The sequence below is a fragment of the Gracilinanus agilis genome, chromosome 6, assembly GCF_016433145.1.
Source record: "Gracilinanus agilis isolate LMUSP501 chromosome 6, AgileGrace, whole genome shotgun sequence".
NCBI classification, from domain to species: Eukaryota; Metazoa; Chordata; class Mammalia; order Didelphimorphia; family Didelphidae; genus Gracilinanus; species Gracilinanus agilis.
In genome coordinates this window covers 74816780-74835521 of record NC_058135.1, presented here as the reverse complement: position 1 = coordinate 74835521, position 18742 = coordinate 74816780, and the positions used below count along the sequence as shown (strand labels likewise).

At 36.7% G+C, this 18742-nt stretch overlaps 1 protein-coding gene across 1 annotated transcript in view; it reads left to right on the top strand.

Annotated features, from left to right (window-relative positions):
- UGT8 (UDP glycosyltransferase 8) overlaps window positions 1-18742 on the top strand; it is a 102591-nt gene that overhangs the window by 74410 nt on the left and 9439 nt on the right. Inside the window, exons 3-4 of the mRNA XM_044682424.1 lie at window positions 13577-13719; window positions 16180-16256. Coding sequence (XP_044538359.1) covers window positions 13577-13719; window positions 16180-16256 — 220 coding nt within the window. The remainder of the gene's footprint in view (window positions 1-13576; window positions 13720-16179; window positions 16257-18742) is intronic.

Sequence of the window (18742 nt, the reverse complement as noted above, 5' to 3'; positions counted from 1 at the left end):
TGGGGAAAAGAGATAGACTTAGACTTGATGAATATTGTTCCTAGATACAATACACAGAATTGTATATAAGGCTATGAAAGTCAGGATGGGGCCAGATTGAGAAGAATTTTATGTTCCAATGCTTATTCTTTTTAATTCTGCAACATTCACCTTCAGTTTTGTAGCAATTGTGTTTCTATCTGTATGTTGTAGTCACTGTGTATGTTGTTTTCTTTGCTCTACTCTTAAATTTCAGAGAAATCATTTTAAACTCTGAATTTTTCATATTCATTGATTCTTACAGCACAGCTATTATACTCCATTACATTCTTTTGTTTACTTAATCACTAATCAAGGGACATCTATTTTCTTTCCACTTGTTTGCTGCCATAGAAACTGCCACTATTCATGTTTTGATGTAGGTGAGGTCTGGCTTTTTGTTATTGACTTCTATAAGGTATATGACTTAGTTGGATAATCTCTGCTCAAAATGTATTGATGTTTTAGCCACTCTTTGCATAATTACAAATTACTTTTCAGAATTGTTAGATTAGTTTATAGCTCTTTTAACAATGTAACCTATCCAACATGAACTATTTTCATCTTTACTAATTTGATGAATGTGAAGTAACATCTCAGAGTTGTTTAGATATGTATTTTTCTCATTATGAGGGTTTTCGAACATTCTTTCATTTGATTGCTAGTAGTTTGAATTTCTCCTTTTCAAAATGTTTTTTTTTCTTCATATTCATTGACCCCTTTTTTGGAGGGAGAAATGGCTTTTGGTTTTATGACCATGTGCCTTGGTTTCTAGACCCTTTTCAGTGCTATTTGATATAAAATTTTGTTTTGTTTCCCCATTTGACCATTCTCTTCTTATCCTGGTTGCATTAATTTTGTTCACACAAAACCTTTTTCAGTTTTATGTAATCAAAATAAAATTTTTGATCTTTTGTAATTTATTCCCTTTCTTAATAATTCACTGAATAAACAAAAATCTGTTTCTATTCTAAATGTTAGGTGGTAATCTTTAATATTAAGGTCATTTATACATTTTTATTTTTTTTTTTGTTGGTCTAAACCTTATTTCTGCCAGACTGTTTTTTATTTTTTATTTTTTTAATTTTTATTTTGAATATTTTCCCATAGTTACGTGTTTCATTTTCTTTCCCTATACCCCAAACCCCCCTAACCCCTCTTAGCCGATGCACAATTCCACTGGGTTTTGTAAGGGGGAAACTAGATAGTTAAGGAATGGTCACCGGAAATCCGATTAACTCGATTTCAAATTATAATAGACCCAAGCCAGGATGACTTTTATGGAAATTTATTTACTATTAGGAAGGTTGAAGGTAGGGATATTGAGAGAGAGAAACTCTGGCCCAGACCAGAGGTCCCGACCAGATAAGAATTTAGAGGCCCCAACAAAGGAGCATAGAGGTTAATTAAGCAAGGCTTCTAGCCACAAGGCCTTTTACAATTAGAGAGGCAAGAGAGAGTCCTCCTTGAGGGTAGAGCCTCCAGAAACGCCAAGGGAGGAGAAAGAAAGGAAGTCAGCCTAACTTACTCATTCAGAGGGAAGCTGTCTGAGGTCTCACCAGAGATCCTTCAACACAGAGTTCAAAGCCAACTCCTCCATAGGAAGTTACCATCATATTTAAAAGATAGCATCTTCTGTCACTTCCTGCATCCACCTCCAATTTTCAAGTGGACAAATGGCAGCTTCAACAATTGTTTTTGGACTGCCCTTTGGGCAGTCCCTTGTTTTTGTTTGTTATTTATTGTCACATGGGGGTAACTGATCTTCCCCTCCCCACTTAGTTCTAAGTTGGGTGGGATGACATTATTTCTAATGGCTAGAGTCTAGCAATGAATGAGGATGATCTAATTCCATTTACACAGTTTTACATGTATCATTAAGACCTAATCCATATTATTGATAGTTGGATTAGATTTATCATTTAGTGTCTTCATCCCCAATAATATCCCCAACAGCCCATGTGTTCAAGCAGTTGTTTTTCTTCTGTGTTTCTCCTCCCACAGTTCTTCCCCTGAATGTGGATAGTTTTCTTTCTCATAAGTCCCTCAGTCTTGCTCTGGATTCTTGCATTGATGCTAGTAGAGAAGTCCCTTATGTTTGATTGTACCACAATGTATCAGTCTCTGTGTATGATATTTCGCTCTCCTGGTTCTGCTCCTTTCACTCTGCATCACTTCCTTGAGGTCTTTCCAGTTCATATGGAATTCCTCTAGTTCATTATTCCTTGTAGCACAATAGTGTTCCATCACCAACAGATACCACAATTTATTCAGCCATTCCCCAATCAAAGGACATTTTCTTATTTTCCAGTTTTTTGCCACCACAAAGAGCATCACTATAAATATTTTTGTACAAGTCTTTTTCCTTATTATCTCTTTGAGGTATAAACCAAGCAGTGTTATGGTTGGATCAAAAGGCAGATAGTCTTTTAAAGCCCTTTGGGCATAGTTCCAAATTGCCATCCAGAATGGTTGGATCAGTTCACAACTCCACCAGCAATGCATTAATGTCCCAATCAGACTGTTTTTTAGCATGTCTGGCAATTCCTGTTAACTAGAAAGTTCTTAGGTAATTCGTTTTTAGGATTATCAAACACTAGGTTATTGAGTTTCATTTATGTCCATCTCCTTGTTCCATCTGTTCCCATTGGTCTTTTAATTTATTTAATTGCCTAGGTATTTCTTATTAGTTTTCAAGGTTTTTTTGAAAGGTTGAAGGCAGCTATGTATATTAAGAAAAGTGGTGCTGTGTGATCTTGGGCAAATTAATTTTAATAAGCTTTCCTTTTCTTTATATTTGAAATGGGATTCATAATAGTTATGTCACCCATCTTAATTGGTGTTGGAAGAAAAGTTCTCTAAATAAAGGAGGTCAGTTTTTTTAAATCACTTTGACAAATTACACAAATTACTTTTGACAGTTTTATGAGTAGAATAGTAGAATGGCTGAAGGGGTGGAGGCAGCAGTTGAGGCAGAGAGAGTAATTAGGAGTTGTTACAATAATCAAGGAGAGATAAGATGAGATCCTGAACTAAAACTGGAGCTCTGTGAGTGGAGAGAAGGGGTTAGATAGGAAAGAGGTTATGAAGATCCACATAGCAAAATTTGACAGCCAGTTGGATGGGTGGAGTGACAAAGTGAGTTGAGGATGATGCAAAGATGATAAATCTGAGACTTTGACAGATATTGGGAAATTTGAAACAGGGAGGTTTGATGGAGCAAAACTTTTTAGAGACATTAGGTGTCTAAGATGACTTAATCGAGTTTGAAATGTCCTGTAGGTAGTAAGATATAGGACTGAGATTTGGGAGAGAGAGATGGGCTAGATACATCTTGAAGTTAAACCCACAGATCTGACAATGTAGAGGGAGAAAAAGGGTCTAGCATGGTACCTTGGGGTAATACGGATATGTTCAAAATGGTGACTACCACAGTCTTTCAGTGTTTGAACTGCAGTCAACTCTAGATTACCTAGTTAGAAGGACACAATGATAGAGATATTTCAAAAGGCAAAAATTTATTCAAAACAGTTACAATTAACATTTGACTGCATTGTGAAATATTTAATTGGCAGTAGACTTCCTTCCTTCATACTTCCTTTCTCCCCTCCCAGTCCCTCCCTCCTCATCCTTATCAGAACATTAGAATATATAGTTTATACCTAAACTTAAGGTATCAGAATGTTAGATCACAATCTTATCTGAAATTTGATATATAAAAGTTTCAGTTATCTTTCATGATAACTAAGTAGGCCTTTAACACATCTTATTTGTTTAGGCTTTTCTTAAAATAATCCTTTTCAAAGGGAAAGGCTTTAGGGTGCTGACAGACTGAGACAGAAGTGTTATTTGTATTTCTCTGGGTGTGTATGTATAAAACAGTAAGCCAGTGATCAGCAACCTTTATGACACAAGGAACTAGCATTTGGGGGGAACAGAGAAAGAATACAGAAGGTAGAATTTCAGCAGAGCTTTGAGAGAAATGAGGAATTCTAAAAGTCAAAGGTGAAGAAGTTCCTTTTAGCCAAGGAGGTCTGTCCATGCAAAGGCACAAATATGAGAGAGATTTTGGTGCTTGAGAAATAAGCAAGATGGTGAATAGAGCTAGATTGATGAGACTTGATGAAAAGAATTCCTGGACTATGGAATTGTATAAAGCTTTGTAAGTCAGGATGGGGCCAGGTTGAGAAGAGTTTTAAATGCCACATAGAGGAATCCATATATGATCATAATTGTAACAGAGAGTCATTGGAATTTATTGAGAAGGGAATTAACAGGGTCAAGCTTTAGGAAATTCACTTTAGTAGCTGAATAAGAAGACTTGAGACAGGGAAACCAATTAGGAAGCTGTTTTAATAGACAAAGTAAGAATTGATGATGGCTTAAACTAACACTGACTGTGTGGCTGGAAAGAAGGGGACAAAAGGGAGAAATGTGGTGAAGATAAGAATGACAATGGATGATATAATAGGTAAGTAAGAGTGAGAAATCAGAGATCTCACCAAAGCTGAGTGACCAGAAGGATGATGATTCCCTTAACAAAAATAAAGAAATTCAGAAAAGGGGTGAGGGTTTCTTGAGGGAAGAGGGGAGGAAGGTAAGGAATTCTGGTTGGAATATACTGAGGTTGAGATGATCATAGAGCGGTGATGGCAAACCTATGACATGCGTAGCCATTTTTGATGACACACATAAAGAGAAGTCTGGGGCTGTATGCCAAGGATGAAACATATTGCTGTAGTGTAGTGTAGATACTCTGTGCACTATAGATGACAATTCTATCTATATTAATTTACCTATTTGGTTTATTAGATACAATTATATCACAATTCTACATTTTTGTTATTTTAAATATAAATATCGCAAAATTATGGTTTTTTTCTCAAAGTGACATACTACCCAAGTTATGCTTTTTTTTTTTTTTGGCAAATTTTGACACAACAAGCTCAAAAGGTTGCCCATCACTGCCATAGAACCAGAAGTTCAACTGTCTCCCCCTCTGTGTCAGACACACGGAATTCTCAGGTTGTCAGCAAGCTGTCCTCTGTCACTCACATCTCCCTATGCTAATCTAACTTTCCTTCTAACACTGCACAACAGCAAACAAACTATTATTTAGGGAGATACCAAAGATGAAAAAGAGAGAGAGAAGATTGAGAGAGTTTGGGAACAAGGAGACATGTAAATAGATTGGCCCTTAATCAGAGATTGGCATAAAGAAGAAGATAATAGGAAATGATGTCAAAGGGTTGTCAAATGATGAGAAAGAGAAGATGCCAATAACTGAGAGACTTGATTTTCCTGTTAGGTATAAGGCAAGGTTTTTAGTCTAGAAAGTTGGGGGAAAGAGTTGGGGGAAGCTTGAAGAGGGAAGAAAAAGTCTCCTTGAGTAGTGACTATGGGCAGAGAGACTATGCATTAGTCAGGACATATGTGGCAGAGGTAGAGTGGAAAAACCAATCAGGAGAGGTAAAAAGAAAAGATTCAGAATTCCTTTATGAGTAGAAATGAAATAAACACAGAAGTTCTCTGGGGATGCTCTTTGAAGAGTCGGGGAAAGAATGATCTGCAAGCAGAGAAATCAAAAATAGTTTAATGACAAAAGGGTTAATTGAGAATAGTATTTATCTAGATATATAGATAGGTGAGTTCATTGTCCAAAGACATAGGGAATCAAAATTCAGTGGCCTAGGGATGTTGGGGTAAGGAAGACCCAAGTTTGAATTCTGCCTTAGCTACTCACTGTGTGACCTGGAGTAATTGACTTAATCTCCTTGTAAAAGGAAGATTATTATCTTAACATCTATCTAGCTATCTGCAGGGGAATCTTTTAAGCACCAAATGAGATAACATATGTAAAGTGCTTTTTAAACCTTAAAAGCACTACATAAATGCTATCATCTTCATTATTCTAGTGAAGTCTCCTTCTGGATACAACAAACTGTTGAAGCTTTTTAGCAGATATTTCCTTTGTAAATAGCCAGAACAATAAGGCTTCTAAGGTAATAGTTTCATGTTACCATTCCTATTTATTATTCCTAGCTTTTCCCCTCTTTTCTAATTTTAGTATTTCACATGAAGAATATAAAGCTTTTTGCACAGATAAAATGTACCTATGTTAAGATTATACTACAGTGTTGTGTACATGGTAGTATGAAAGATGTCATTATTGTTGTTCTTTTCTGTTGTGGCTGACTCCTTGTGACCCCATTTGGTTTTTCTTGGTGAAGATTCTGAGTGACCCCATTTGGTTTTTCTTGGTGAAGATTCTGGAGTGATTTACTATTTTCTTCTCCTGATCATTTGACAGATGAGGAATCTGAGGTGAACTGGGTTAAGTGACTTGCCAGGGTCACTCAGCCAATAAGTGTTTGAGGTCTGACTTGAACTCATGAAAATAATCTCCCTGACTCCAGATCTGGTACTCCATCCATTCTGCCACCTTAGACCAGATGGTGGATATTGGTTGTAAAGAAGGGGAAAAATATTAAGGAGTCCTTTTCCTTAAGGAGCTTTCATTCCATATTAGTCTATTGTATTCAAATTATGTATTTGAGATAACTTGAAATTGAAAAAATATATCAATAAGCTTCTTATAAAATTCATGGGGAAAATAAAACTTTTTTTTCCTTCAGACTTCAATTTTGTGAATTAAATCTGTACATACAACTTTATGTTCATCCCTCTGTGTTATACTTAGTAATTTGTAAACAGTTTTGAAGTAGAGTCTGTCTTGTTTTTATATTTCTTTCACTTTAGGCTGTCAGAATGCTTGCTATATATAATAGGTACTTAGCAAACATATTCATCATTGTATTAAACAAAAATTGGGCACAAGATGGGTGTGTGTCTATTAAATACAGATTAAAATCTCTCTTATGGTTCTCAAGTTCCATTTCATCTGGTCATCTGAAATGCATTTATCAGTCCTCTCCTATAACGTATTCCATTTGTTCTTTGGTGACAGAATGTCATTGTTGATATGGTTAGGCCCCCAGCATTCCAACATAGTTCCTAGCCTTCAACAAAGTAATGCTGCATATTTGTAGTCCATTCTTTTGGGCAACCTCCACCATCAGCAATTTGTTCCTTGCTTATGAAATTATAAGCAAGGAATCATAGGAATGTCTATTTAGCTTGCACATGATGGTGCCTTCCTTCTGTTGATTTTATTCTCTCTATTTTTTTAAACCCTTAACTTCTGTGTATTGACTTATAGGTGGAAGAGTGGTAAGGGTAGGCAATGGGGGTCAAGTGACTTGCCCAGGGTCACACAGCTGGGAAGAGTCTGAGGCCAGATTTGAACGTAGGACCTCCCGTCTCTAGGCCTGGCTCTCAATCCACTGAGCTACCCAGCTGCCCCTATTCTCTATATATTTTGTTTGTACATAGTTGTTTTAAAATCTATCTCATTTGATTGCAAATTCCTTGAAAATAGATCCTGGCTTTTGGCTTTCTTTAAATTTTCAAGGCTTAACCTATTGTCTGGCACATAGTTGTTTATATTGTATCCCCAATTGGGATTTTCCTGGCATATAGTAGACTCTTCATAAACGTACATTCACTAAACTGATGGATTTTTCCACATTTTTTTCATACAAATGAATTTGGCCCTTAAAAAATCCTTAAGTGGGAGATTTGAACCAAATTATCAATTCTCCTTATCAGTTTTCTAGTTTTCACAACTGATTTTCAGGCTTAAAAACAAACATACAAACAAAAAAAAAATCCAAACACCTTAGACTTCAGCATATTTGACTACATCTGACAAAAGCTGAAAAAGAAATCGAGGTCAGAGTGATAGTAACTATAAACTTAAAAAAATTAGAGAAGGATCTTTATTGATCGCAGTGAATGTTCAGTGGTGTCAAATAAGTCACTGAAAGATACATTGAGTTAGTTTTCCCTCTGATTCTACAGTATCTTTTTTAATCTTCCCATTGTGGCTTCTGTCCATTGGCCATAACAATTAAAATTAAAAGAAGCCAGCAAAATTTGAAACCCTGACTCAACTTTGAAGCCACTGGGTTTACATAATGGAATCAAACTTCTGGCAAGGAGGCGAAACTTTCCAAGAATATTGTGAGGGCACAGTCCTGCCAAGTCATGGCAAAGCACAACTGAATATGGATGGTAGTAGAGTTGTTAATTCAATTCAGCTGAACCTATACTGATTAACTGCCTTTTATATATAGGGCCCTGAGGATAGAGAGGAAATAAAATAGTCATTGATTATTAAAACTAGAAAGTTCCTTAAAGGTCATTTAGCCCATCCCCTTCTTCTTTCAAAGATGAGGAAATGGAAAATCAGATATATTAAATCACTTATCCAAGGTCACATAGTAAGTGAGTGGTACCTCACTTTCCTTGACTCTGGATTCAAATCCTGTCTCTGCCACTTACTAATTAACTGGGAGCCTCCCAGTGGGAGGCCTAATTCTCTCATCCTGTTTGTACTCTCATCCTGGCTCATGCCTCTATTGAGGCCTAGCGGAATTTGTCTTTGCCACTGGAGGAAATCCCCATGCCTTTAAAATCACACTGTCATGTCCTTTCAGGTCTGGGGCACAGCCTGAGACAAGCACTCACATTGAAATGACTTAATAATGATGCTGCAGAAGTAATGTCTACACTGAATAACTGGAATATTTTATGGAAAAGGAAAAGACTAAAATATTCATTGTACCCAGTTATTCACATTAAAGATTTAGTTACTTCAAGATAGAGTATTATTGTTGTTTCTGACCATACAAGGTTTTAATAAATACATATCTATACATATCTATGTATACATATATAGATCTGTGACCCCATAAGTGTAGGCAATGCTATCTAATTATGTTGGCCCATTATGGAAGATTTTATCCAAGTCTTCCCCCAATACTCCCATGATATCCTGGGAGATGGGGTCCGGGGCATCCTTCAGACTTCTTAAAATTGCATGGATCTCAATGGAAGCTCTTGCTGGTCCTTAAACACAATATTCTTCATTCGACCCTGGGCCTTTGATGCTGGGACACTTTTCCCTTACCTTCTCTGCCTCCTGCCTTCCTTCAAGTCCCAGCTAAAATCCTGTCTTCTGCAGCAAGCTTTTTCTCAGCTCTTCTTTATCTCAGTGACTTTCCTCTGAGACCTTCCTCCCTGACTTTATTCTCTGCATAGCTTGTGTACAGAGTTGTTTGCATATTGTATCTCTCTTCAGAATGTGAATTCCTTGAGCAAGGGGGGAAATTTATGTATGTGCTTGTATATACACACATAAAACATGTAATATCTCATACACATTATGTCAATTATTTAAATGTTTGCATGCAAATGTAGAGGTATATATGTTTATATTTACATATCTATACATATATCCACACATATACATATGAATTTAATTTATTTATAAATTTCTTTGTATTCCATCAGTACTTAACATTGAGTTTGGCAGATTAGTAAGCACTTAAATGCTAGTTGACTGAAGAACTTACTGCCTTAGAACACTGGCCTTCCCCTTTCACACTTCCTATTGCTGTTGAGGGTACCACCATCTTCCCAGTCACTGAGGCTCACACCTAGTACCATCCTTGATACTCCATTCTCTCTTACCTCTCCCCCTTGTCCAATCTATTGGCAAAGGCCTCTCAATTTTATCTTTGAAGTGTCTCTCACATATGCCCACCTCTCTTCTGACATTCATTTCCCTGGTGTAAGCTCTCATAATTTTGGAGTATCACTTCACTCCTGGATTATTGCAGTAGCCTGTTGGTTGGTCTACTTGCCACAGAGGTCTCCCCATACCAGTCTATCCTCCATTCAGCTTTCAAAGTGATCTCCTGAAGCAGAGCATGTTACCCCATCCCCTCCAATAAAATACCCAGGCATTCTCTGTCACATCTAGGTTTAAATATGAAATCTTTGGTTTGTCATTCCGAGTCCTTCTAAATCTGGGCCCTTTCCCATATAACTTTCTAATATTCTTCTCCTACCCCCCAAAACTTTTCAGTTTAATCCTGTTTCCTTTATATGTCTTCAAACAAGACATTCTAACTCTCATACCTATACTTTTCACTGGCCAGATTTGCTTGGGATGCTCTTCTTCCCCAACTCTGCTTCCTGGCTTCCTCTGGCTTCCTTCAATTCCAACTAAAATATTATTTTCAATAGGAAGACTCCCAATTTCTCTCAATTCTAATACATTCATTCTTTGTTTTTTTAAAGTGTTTTTTCCCCCTTGAATATAGCTTGTTTGTACATAGTTGTTTTCCTGATAATATCCATTATACCATTTCCCCTGGACCAGCCCTTGTTTATGTTTTCACTCTTGTCTATTACCTTTCAAAGCTCTTGCTTTATGACCCACCAGGAAGTGCTAGCAAAATGGAAATGCCTCAGGAAAAAGGGAATTCCATTAATCTTCATTACAAATAGAGTACCATGAAGAGAACATGAGAGACACCTGTGTGAAAGAAAATGGATTTTGACCTCTTCCTTAATACTATTAATTGTATTCCATGTAAACGGAATGTGCCATATTGCACTTTCAGAAAAGTTTCCTAAGTGTTACCTTGTGGCGGAGCTTTATTTCATTACTTCAAGTTGTGATTACATGTTGCAAGTCTTGTCTGAGGGCAGCGCAGAAGAGTTCAGAGGGGCTTAGGCTTCTTGTTCTTGGAGTTACAGAATTATGAGGCAGAAAAGAATTTTTTTTCACTGAAGCCTTTGTAACCATCAGATGATTCAGCATCAGAAATTGCTATCATTTGATTAGTGAAATGAAATTGAAGAATAGGCATTGTCATCTGCTTTGCTGCTGTACTCTAAGGACCATGGAATTATTCCATCTGACTCATAGTTGAAACCTTCCAAATGTGTTCTCACCCCCATTAGTACAGGAGCTTCTTGAGAGGAGAAACTGCCCTTTTCTCTTTACCCCCAGATTTAACAAAGCTTTTACATGTAGTAAACACTTAATATATTGTAGTCATCTAGAATTTTTGTGCTAAAGGTTTTTTCAGAATGCAGAGGAAAGCAGAGTTGCAGCCCGAACCAGATTAAAATTGTAAAACATTTAACAAAACAAATAAAAATATTATACAATGTAGATAATGCCAATTTATGAATTTTCAGTGACATGCCATGATCAGGGATCTATTTCTGTTTTAAGTTTTGACACCACTGGCATAGCCCATACATAAAAGCAAAATTATACCCAGAAACTAAGACAGGCTTGGTCAGAATGAAGAGGGATCACACAGTCATATAAAACAAGATATGGAAGATACTGTTTCTCTTTGTGTGCTTTTGTTTTTCTTTTCATGAAAACTAAACCCTCTTGGCACAAAGCTGCTAATTATTCTTGTATAATGTTTGACATAGCCACAGTCTATTCCAGTTGTGATCCAGGGTCAGAAGTGAGTGACTGCCTCCTTGCCTTGCATATAGTAAGCATAGTGTCCTTTAAATTAATTTGAATTGTTAGGCTTCCCAGAAGTTGGCTTCTATGAGCCACCTAGCATCAATTATTGATCTAATTAAAATATGTTAGATAATTCTTATTTATCTAGTGTTGTAGAATGGCATTGTTTCCAGACAACATTATTGATCTATTTCTTCATTTCTTAATTGCCACCAAGACCCATTCCTAGCATAGAGAGGATTGACCCTTCATGCAACGTGTGTATGCAGGAAGTTGCCATGGAAGCAGGGAATTGTAGTTCCCTATGCCCATGCTATCACATTTGTCCTCTATTCAGTAGGTCATAGGATCCTAGGATCATTGATTTAGGGATTGAAGGGATCTTAAGAGTTCACCCCATCAGATGAGAAACTAGGCCCAAAGAGCTAGTAAGCATCTCAGGATTTTTGCCCACATCTTCTGGACTTCAAATGCTTGGTTGAATTAGAATGTGTTCTAGAAAACTCTCAGTAAAGCTATTCCCTAGATTTGTGGTGGAAAAACACAAAGCAACACGCAAATGTCTTGATTTTCAATTCCATTCTCATTCTACTACACAAAGGTTTTCACCATTTTTGGTGTCATATTCTTTTGTAGTCTTGTAAAGACTATTGATCCCTCCTGAGAGTTGTGTTATTGTTATTTTAGATTTATAATAGAAGGAAATGCTAAATTTCCATTAGAGGTTTGTAAAAATAAAGATCAGTTTTCCTCCATTGAATTTTATTGGCATCTTAAAATTGAACCCTATATATATGTGTGTGTGTGTCTTACACACATATATGTATTTAAACAGATAAAAATGCAAAACCAAAAAATAGTTAAAATATCAATATTACTGCCTTCTTACCATGGATATTATAAGCCTGGTCTCAATTATGATTTGAATTGTTAAGACTGCTAGAAGTCAGCTTCTATGGGCAAACTAGTATTATTTATCTGTGCAATGGAAGGCTAACAGTATTAAATTATAATACTGTTTATAATTACATAATTATATAATTACATAAATACAGAATAATGTATAAAATTCAAATTTATTTGGCCCTTTGCATTAGTTGGACACTTATTTGCTATAAACCTAATGAGATATCAAAGCCTTTTCTTTAATGTGTACAGGATGGGAAGCCTGAGAAGAGTGAAGGGAGTGGTATCAGTTCTGAGGCCATCTTTTAGGAAAGACTTTGGTTAGCTGAGTTACCTCCTCGTCCTTGAAACTATTCCATATGAAGAGCCATTGAGGAAATCAGAGAAGAGATTTGGGTGTCTAATCTCACTTATTTGAACAGCTGGTTCATGAAAAAGAGAGAGTAGACCTGCTCTCCTGGACTCTAGAATGACTTTGAATATGAGGGCTGGAGGGATAACTTTGCAGCAGTTTAAGCTTTCATATATTTCATATATGAAATGAGCCGATTCCGGTAAATGGGTAATAACTACTTACTGATGAGTTTACTGTAGGGCCTGCTATACCTTGTTCAGGTATAGAACAGCTAACAATATGGCTTTTATGCCACATCATGCCAATCTACCTGCTTTTAAAAGTATAAAAATCATTTTTAACTTATGGGCCATACAAAACTAGCTGGTGGGATGTGGTCCAAGGATCATAGTTTGCCAACCTTTGTCCTAGATGGCCTCTGAGGTCCTTTCCTACTCTAGATTTCAGTTTTCTGCTCTTGAAAGAACCCGCAAATTTGACCTTTTGGCATCGTTGATCTCTTGAGCACCTTTTGCTGAAATTGTGTTCCTGTGTTTATTCAATATGCAACAATTGTCTATTTCTTACCAATTCAGAATGATGCAAGGCAAGAACATATTTAACGTACTTTTGATCTTTTCTAGTTGAACACCTGTTCTCCTTTATTTATATGGAATCATCAAAATAAATTTTCTTTTTTTATTTGAAATCAGATCTCTGGGAGTCTACATATAGAAAACATTAGTCTTTTGTTTGTTTGAATTCTGTGTGATACTTCTGGAGAAATGTACCTGAACAGTTTAAAACTGAGGTGATGTCATATCCAAAGACAGAGATAAATGTTATTCCATGCACTGATCATCATCAAGTAGCCTGGGGTTGAATGAAGTTGACTGATTGTTTTGTATTGGCAGGACCTTCAAAGATGGGTAAATGATGCTAATGAACATGGCTTTATCCTGGTGTCTTTTGGAGCTGGCGTAAAGTATTTATCAGAAGACATCACCCGCAAACTGGCAGGAGCCTTGTCAAGGTTACCTCAGAAAGTAATTTGGAGGTAAGGCAATAAGGAAAGCCAGGGAATGTGTATACAGCCATTGATTTACATGGCAACTGCCCCTCCATTGAACTCTTGGGATCGAGTAACATCCAGAACACTGAATCATCAACACTTAGTAACCCTTTTCAAGGTTAAATGGCAATTCGGAGCTCTTCATTTGGCTTCTCAGTGAGCTGAAGTTTGAAGGAGAATTTAATCAAATTATCCAACTCTGTAACTAACAAAAGTTGGCATAATGGCAACATACAGTCCCATAATGGGAAATGCCCAATATATTTCTTAACTTGTTTTCTTCCTCTGAAAACACCTTTCTTCCATATTAATTTCAATTCATATATTGATTTGAGTGTGGTGATGGAGTGGATAAAGAGTTGGGTTTGGACTCAGAAAAACAAGAGTTCAAATTCCACCAGATGCTTACTGGCTGTGGGATCTCTCATCAAATCCTTTAACCTCTCTGTCTCAATTCCTTCTTCTGTAAAAGAAGGAAAACAGCACCTATCTCCCAGGATTTTGGGGAAGTTCAAAGGAGAAAACATGTAGATCACTTTGTAAATCTTAAGGGCCGTCTAAATGCTAGAGCTATTATTATTCTTGTTATTATCGATAAATGCTATGCACTTGGAATGCAGATGTGCAAAATGACAGAATCTTTGCCCCCAAGTCATATATTCACAGACATTACATATGTAAATGTCCTAATCCATTGCAACTGTTTTTGGGGCACTTTGTTATTTCCAAAATAAGAATATTAGTAAGATTAAACATTCCCCTCCCCCAAAATGTCCAGTATTTGTTTTGAATGTGTTCTGTATATACTTATGTGTATATAACTTCTCTGTCCTTAGGGGCAGCTAGGTGGCAAAATAGAGCATTGGGCCTGAAGTCAGAAAGATCTAAGTTCAAATGTGACCTCAGATACTAACTGTATCACTTTTGGGAAGTCACTTAACCACTCTATGTGTCATTTTCCTCAACTGTAAAACGGGGATAATAATTGGACCTACATCTGGGGTTGTTGGGAGAATCAGATGAGATAGCATTTTTAAATAGTCTAGTATAGAGCCTGGTATATAGTTGATATTTAATAGAGGTATACCACTTCCCCTCCACTTTCCCATTAGAATGTAAATTCCTTTAGTGCAGGGACTGGCTTTACTTTTGTCTTTCTGTCTCCAGTGATTAGCAGAGTGCCTGGCAAGGAATGGGGAGTCAGGGGTTCCATCAAGGAAGGAAGAGGGCGTTATCTTAGTCTATTGTCAAAAAAGTTAGATTTATCCAGAGCTTTTTCTGGACCACCATAGTAGTACAATAGGCAGCCTTTGCTGAAAGCATGATAGCCTTCTTGCAACTACAGGTTAGAATAGTGGTTTAGACCACCAGCAACTCTCCTTCTTGCCTTCTCCCCATTTTCTTGCCATCTTCCCTATCTCCTCTGTCTGTCTTCTCCATTTCTTATTCTGCCATTACTACTCTACTGCCATTGCCAATAGTATCATTGCTGCTCAAAAGAGCATGCTCTAAGTCTCAGCTCAGCATCCCTGTGACGTTCCAGGTCAAAACTCTTTTCTGGCCAACACTCTACTATATATATTATATATGCTATATATGCTATATATACTATATATACATATATATATATATATATGTATGTGTATGTATGTATGTGCTATATATATGTACTGTTGTTTCTGCCCATTAGATCCTAAGCTCCTTGAAGGCAGGAATCTCAGTCAATTGATATTCATTAAGTAGCTGTTATACCCTAGGAACTGTGCTAAATGCTATCTTCTTGCTTTTGTGTTTATGACTTGCTTAGTGTAGTTTTTAAAACTTAGTATTTCATAAATGTTTTCCCTTCATTCATTTGTTCACTAGGATTAAGGAAGAACGAGTTTTGTCTGAGCCACAAAAAATGTTGCAGATTCTATGGCATTTCTCATAAAAACTTATCCTAACTAGAGTTTCTTACGTAAATCTATGCATATGAGCTTTCCTCCTCTCTGTGGGTATAAAGAGTTAGTGAAGAGAGAATAGATCCCAGGTTTCATAGCCCTTCCCTCCCTCCCTCCCTCCTTACCTCCCTCCCTCCCTTTCTTCCTTCCTTTGCCCTTTTTTTCCCTCCCTCCCTTTGATTGTGTACAGAGCATTGCACCAAACATTAGGAAAGTTAAAAAGTTTAGATAAAGCATACTTCTTGCCCTCATGGACCTTATAGTCTGTTAGGGCAAAAAGATAGAAACATAAATATTTTTCTTGTCATTCCCCAAAATAGTGATAATATGGAAATGTAACCCAATTGAATTTCTTTGCTGTTAAATCAAGTATAGTATTTGAGGGTAATTTCATGAAGGAGTAAAATGTTATGTCTTATTTCTTTTAATACATTTTTCATCTTATGATATGAATGGTTGTAAATTTTTCATATATTCTAAGTGTTTTCTCTTTACATTTTAGGTTTTCTGGACTGAAACCAAAGAATCTTGGGAATAACACAAAACTCATAGAATGGCTACCCCAAAATGACCTGCTTGGTAAGGCCATTATTTGCATCGTGTCTATTTGTTGTTGATTGAGGAAATGCAGTCATTATGTTTATAACTTAAGAATTATGTAAAAATATAATTTCATATAGTTTGATTCTTAGTTTACTGGAAGTTTGTCAAGTTTTTCAAAGTTAAATTGCTTATAGGCTTCTTAAATATTCTTCCTTTTTAGCAAATTATTGATTATAATCACAGTGCATAATGTAATTATACTTACATATAATGTTTTCCTAAAACAATAAAATTTTCATTTTGCTGCTAATTTTATTTAAGTTGAAAAAATACAAACTATAAAACTAAATTTTCAATAGGAAATGTTGCAAAATAATAAAACTTAATAACTAATAATTATTATTAATTACTAATAATCTTTTTCTGATATTTGAAAACATTTTTCAACATACTTTTAATTTTAAAGTTATCTCATTTTAATTTTAATAAACATCCTATGAAATTACCAAGGTAAGTATTTTCCCCTCAGTTTTGTAGATGAAGAAACCACAGCACCCATGTTCAAGGGACTAGCCCAAATTTACACATAGCTAGATATTGGCAGAGATGCAAGTACAAACCAAATCTTCTGGATTCCAACTGCCACATTTTGATTTTTAGTTAAATTTAAAAGGTCACTGGAAAAAAAGGAAAACAATTAAGTACATTGAGAGAGTGAGTGGGATGAGATTTGAAGCACCCCCTTTGATTCTGTGATATTTAGTTTTACATTGTGAAAAAGCCTTCATTCCTATCTTTTGTGACTCTTGTCTGACCTTCCAAATGTTTGTCACAGGGAGTCCACTCTGATGTGCTTAATGAAGGCCTTCCTTGCTTTCTCCTAGTACTAGTAGGGTACCACAAGAGTATTCTGGCTCTTGGCCTGTCATCTTCTCCTATGTGGCCAGCCTGTCTCTCTTCCAGTTCCTTGATGAAGCCTTCCCTCTTCTTCATGGTTCCTCATTGGTGGAATGTTGCAGCTTGCCATACCTGCAATGGCCCTCTTCCTTGCTCTTTTATGATCTTGACATTGAGGTTCATGCAAAAAAGATAACCAGCCTTTGCTCTCTAGGAATTCACCCCAGATAACCACATGGTGATGGTCATCTGCATCCCCATCCAAGAATATCTCATTCACTCATAATATGCTATCTCAGAACCAACTGCATACCTTATCTTAACATGGTGTGCCATTCCCATCCAAGTAACCTAACCCTTTCGTGATCTACGTCCTCCTACTCCTGGCTCACAACCCTCTCAGCATCACCTCCTTCACTCAAATCACTGAGTTCTGTTTGCTGTACAATAAAACCTTTCTGTAAACAAGCTAGTTAAACAACCAGGGATCAACTTCCTAACAAGCCTATTATAGTTACCAGTGTCAAGAGGACTTTCCGACTGTCCCATAATTCCAGACAGGTAGTCAGTAGCTACAGAGAGCTCGGTGGTCACAGAGAACCATTCCTTCTTCATGTTCTATTCATTTGTCCTCCATAATCATTGTACATGTGGGGAGCCCTCACAACCGTTTTCCCCTGCTCCCTGCAGTAAATTCTACAATATTCAAAGAAGAATTCCCTCTGGGTAGATATTTTCCCATATTCTGTACATTTTTAAGGGTCCCTCCACTCCCCAAGTTAACCTCTGCCTACTCAATTATTTTCTCCTTTTGTCATCAGTTTTTCTTTGCCTGGGCTTCTCTCCTCTGCATTACCCTGCCATTTCTCACTGACCTTCTCTTTAACTTGCACTTTAAAGACCTGCATAGAGGATTACAGAGATTAAATGACTTGCCCACAGTTACATAGCCAGGAAGACTTGAATCCAGGTATTCCTGATTTAGAACTCTGGCCACATACAAGGGTCAGAATTAACATCATGATTTCTAAACATATTCAGTTGTTTGCTAATAATTGTTTAACTGTTGGCTTTCCGTTTCTGGGGTGGGGGAGAGATGTTCATATGACACACCTAAATCTCATATACCATGCCAACATTTTCCAACACTTTCCTAAATCCAGTCAATCAATAAAACAATATTTTTTTTAAATGATCCTCATCCTCTTTCATCTGGAAATTGATCTATTAGGTCCCTGCCAGCTCTTGATCGAGTCCCCTGATCCTACGGTTTTGTTTTGTGACAAACTCTGACATTTCCCTTTTCTTTTCTCTCTTCTTTCTTCTTAGCAGGAGTTTTTCCCATCCAAGACTGCTTTTTCAAACTTATTTTAAGCAATGGCTTTCCTTGAGGAATTAAAAAAACAATCTTTTTGTCTCTCTTAGACCCTTTCCTGTTTCTAGACGTTATTCATCAATTTACTATTCTTTAGGCCCACAGAGACCCAAATTGTTTTTGCATCTTCTGATCTGAAACAGATCCTCCTAGTTGTAAAAATCTTAGAATTGCATTTTACCTGGACCTTATTAGTAGGTTGTCTTACCTGCTGAACCACAGGTTGATGCAAGTTATTAAGTAATAATGT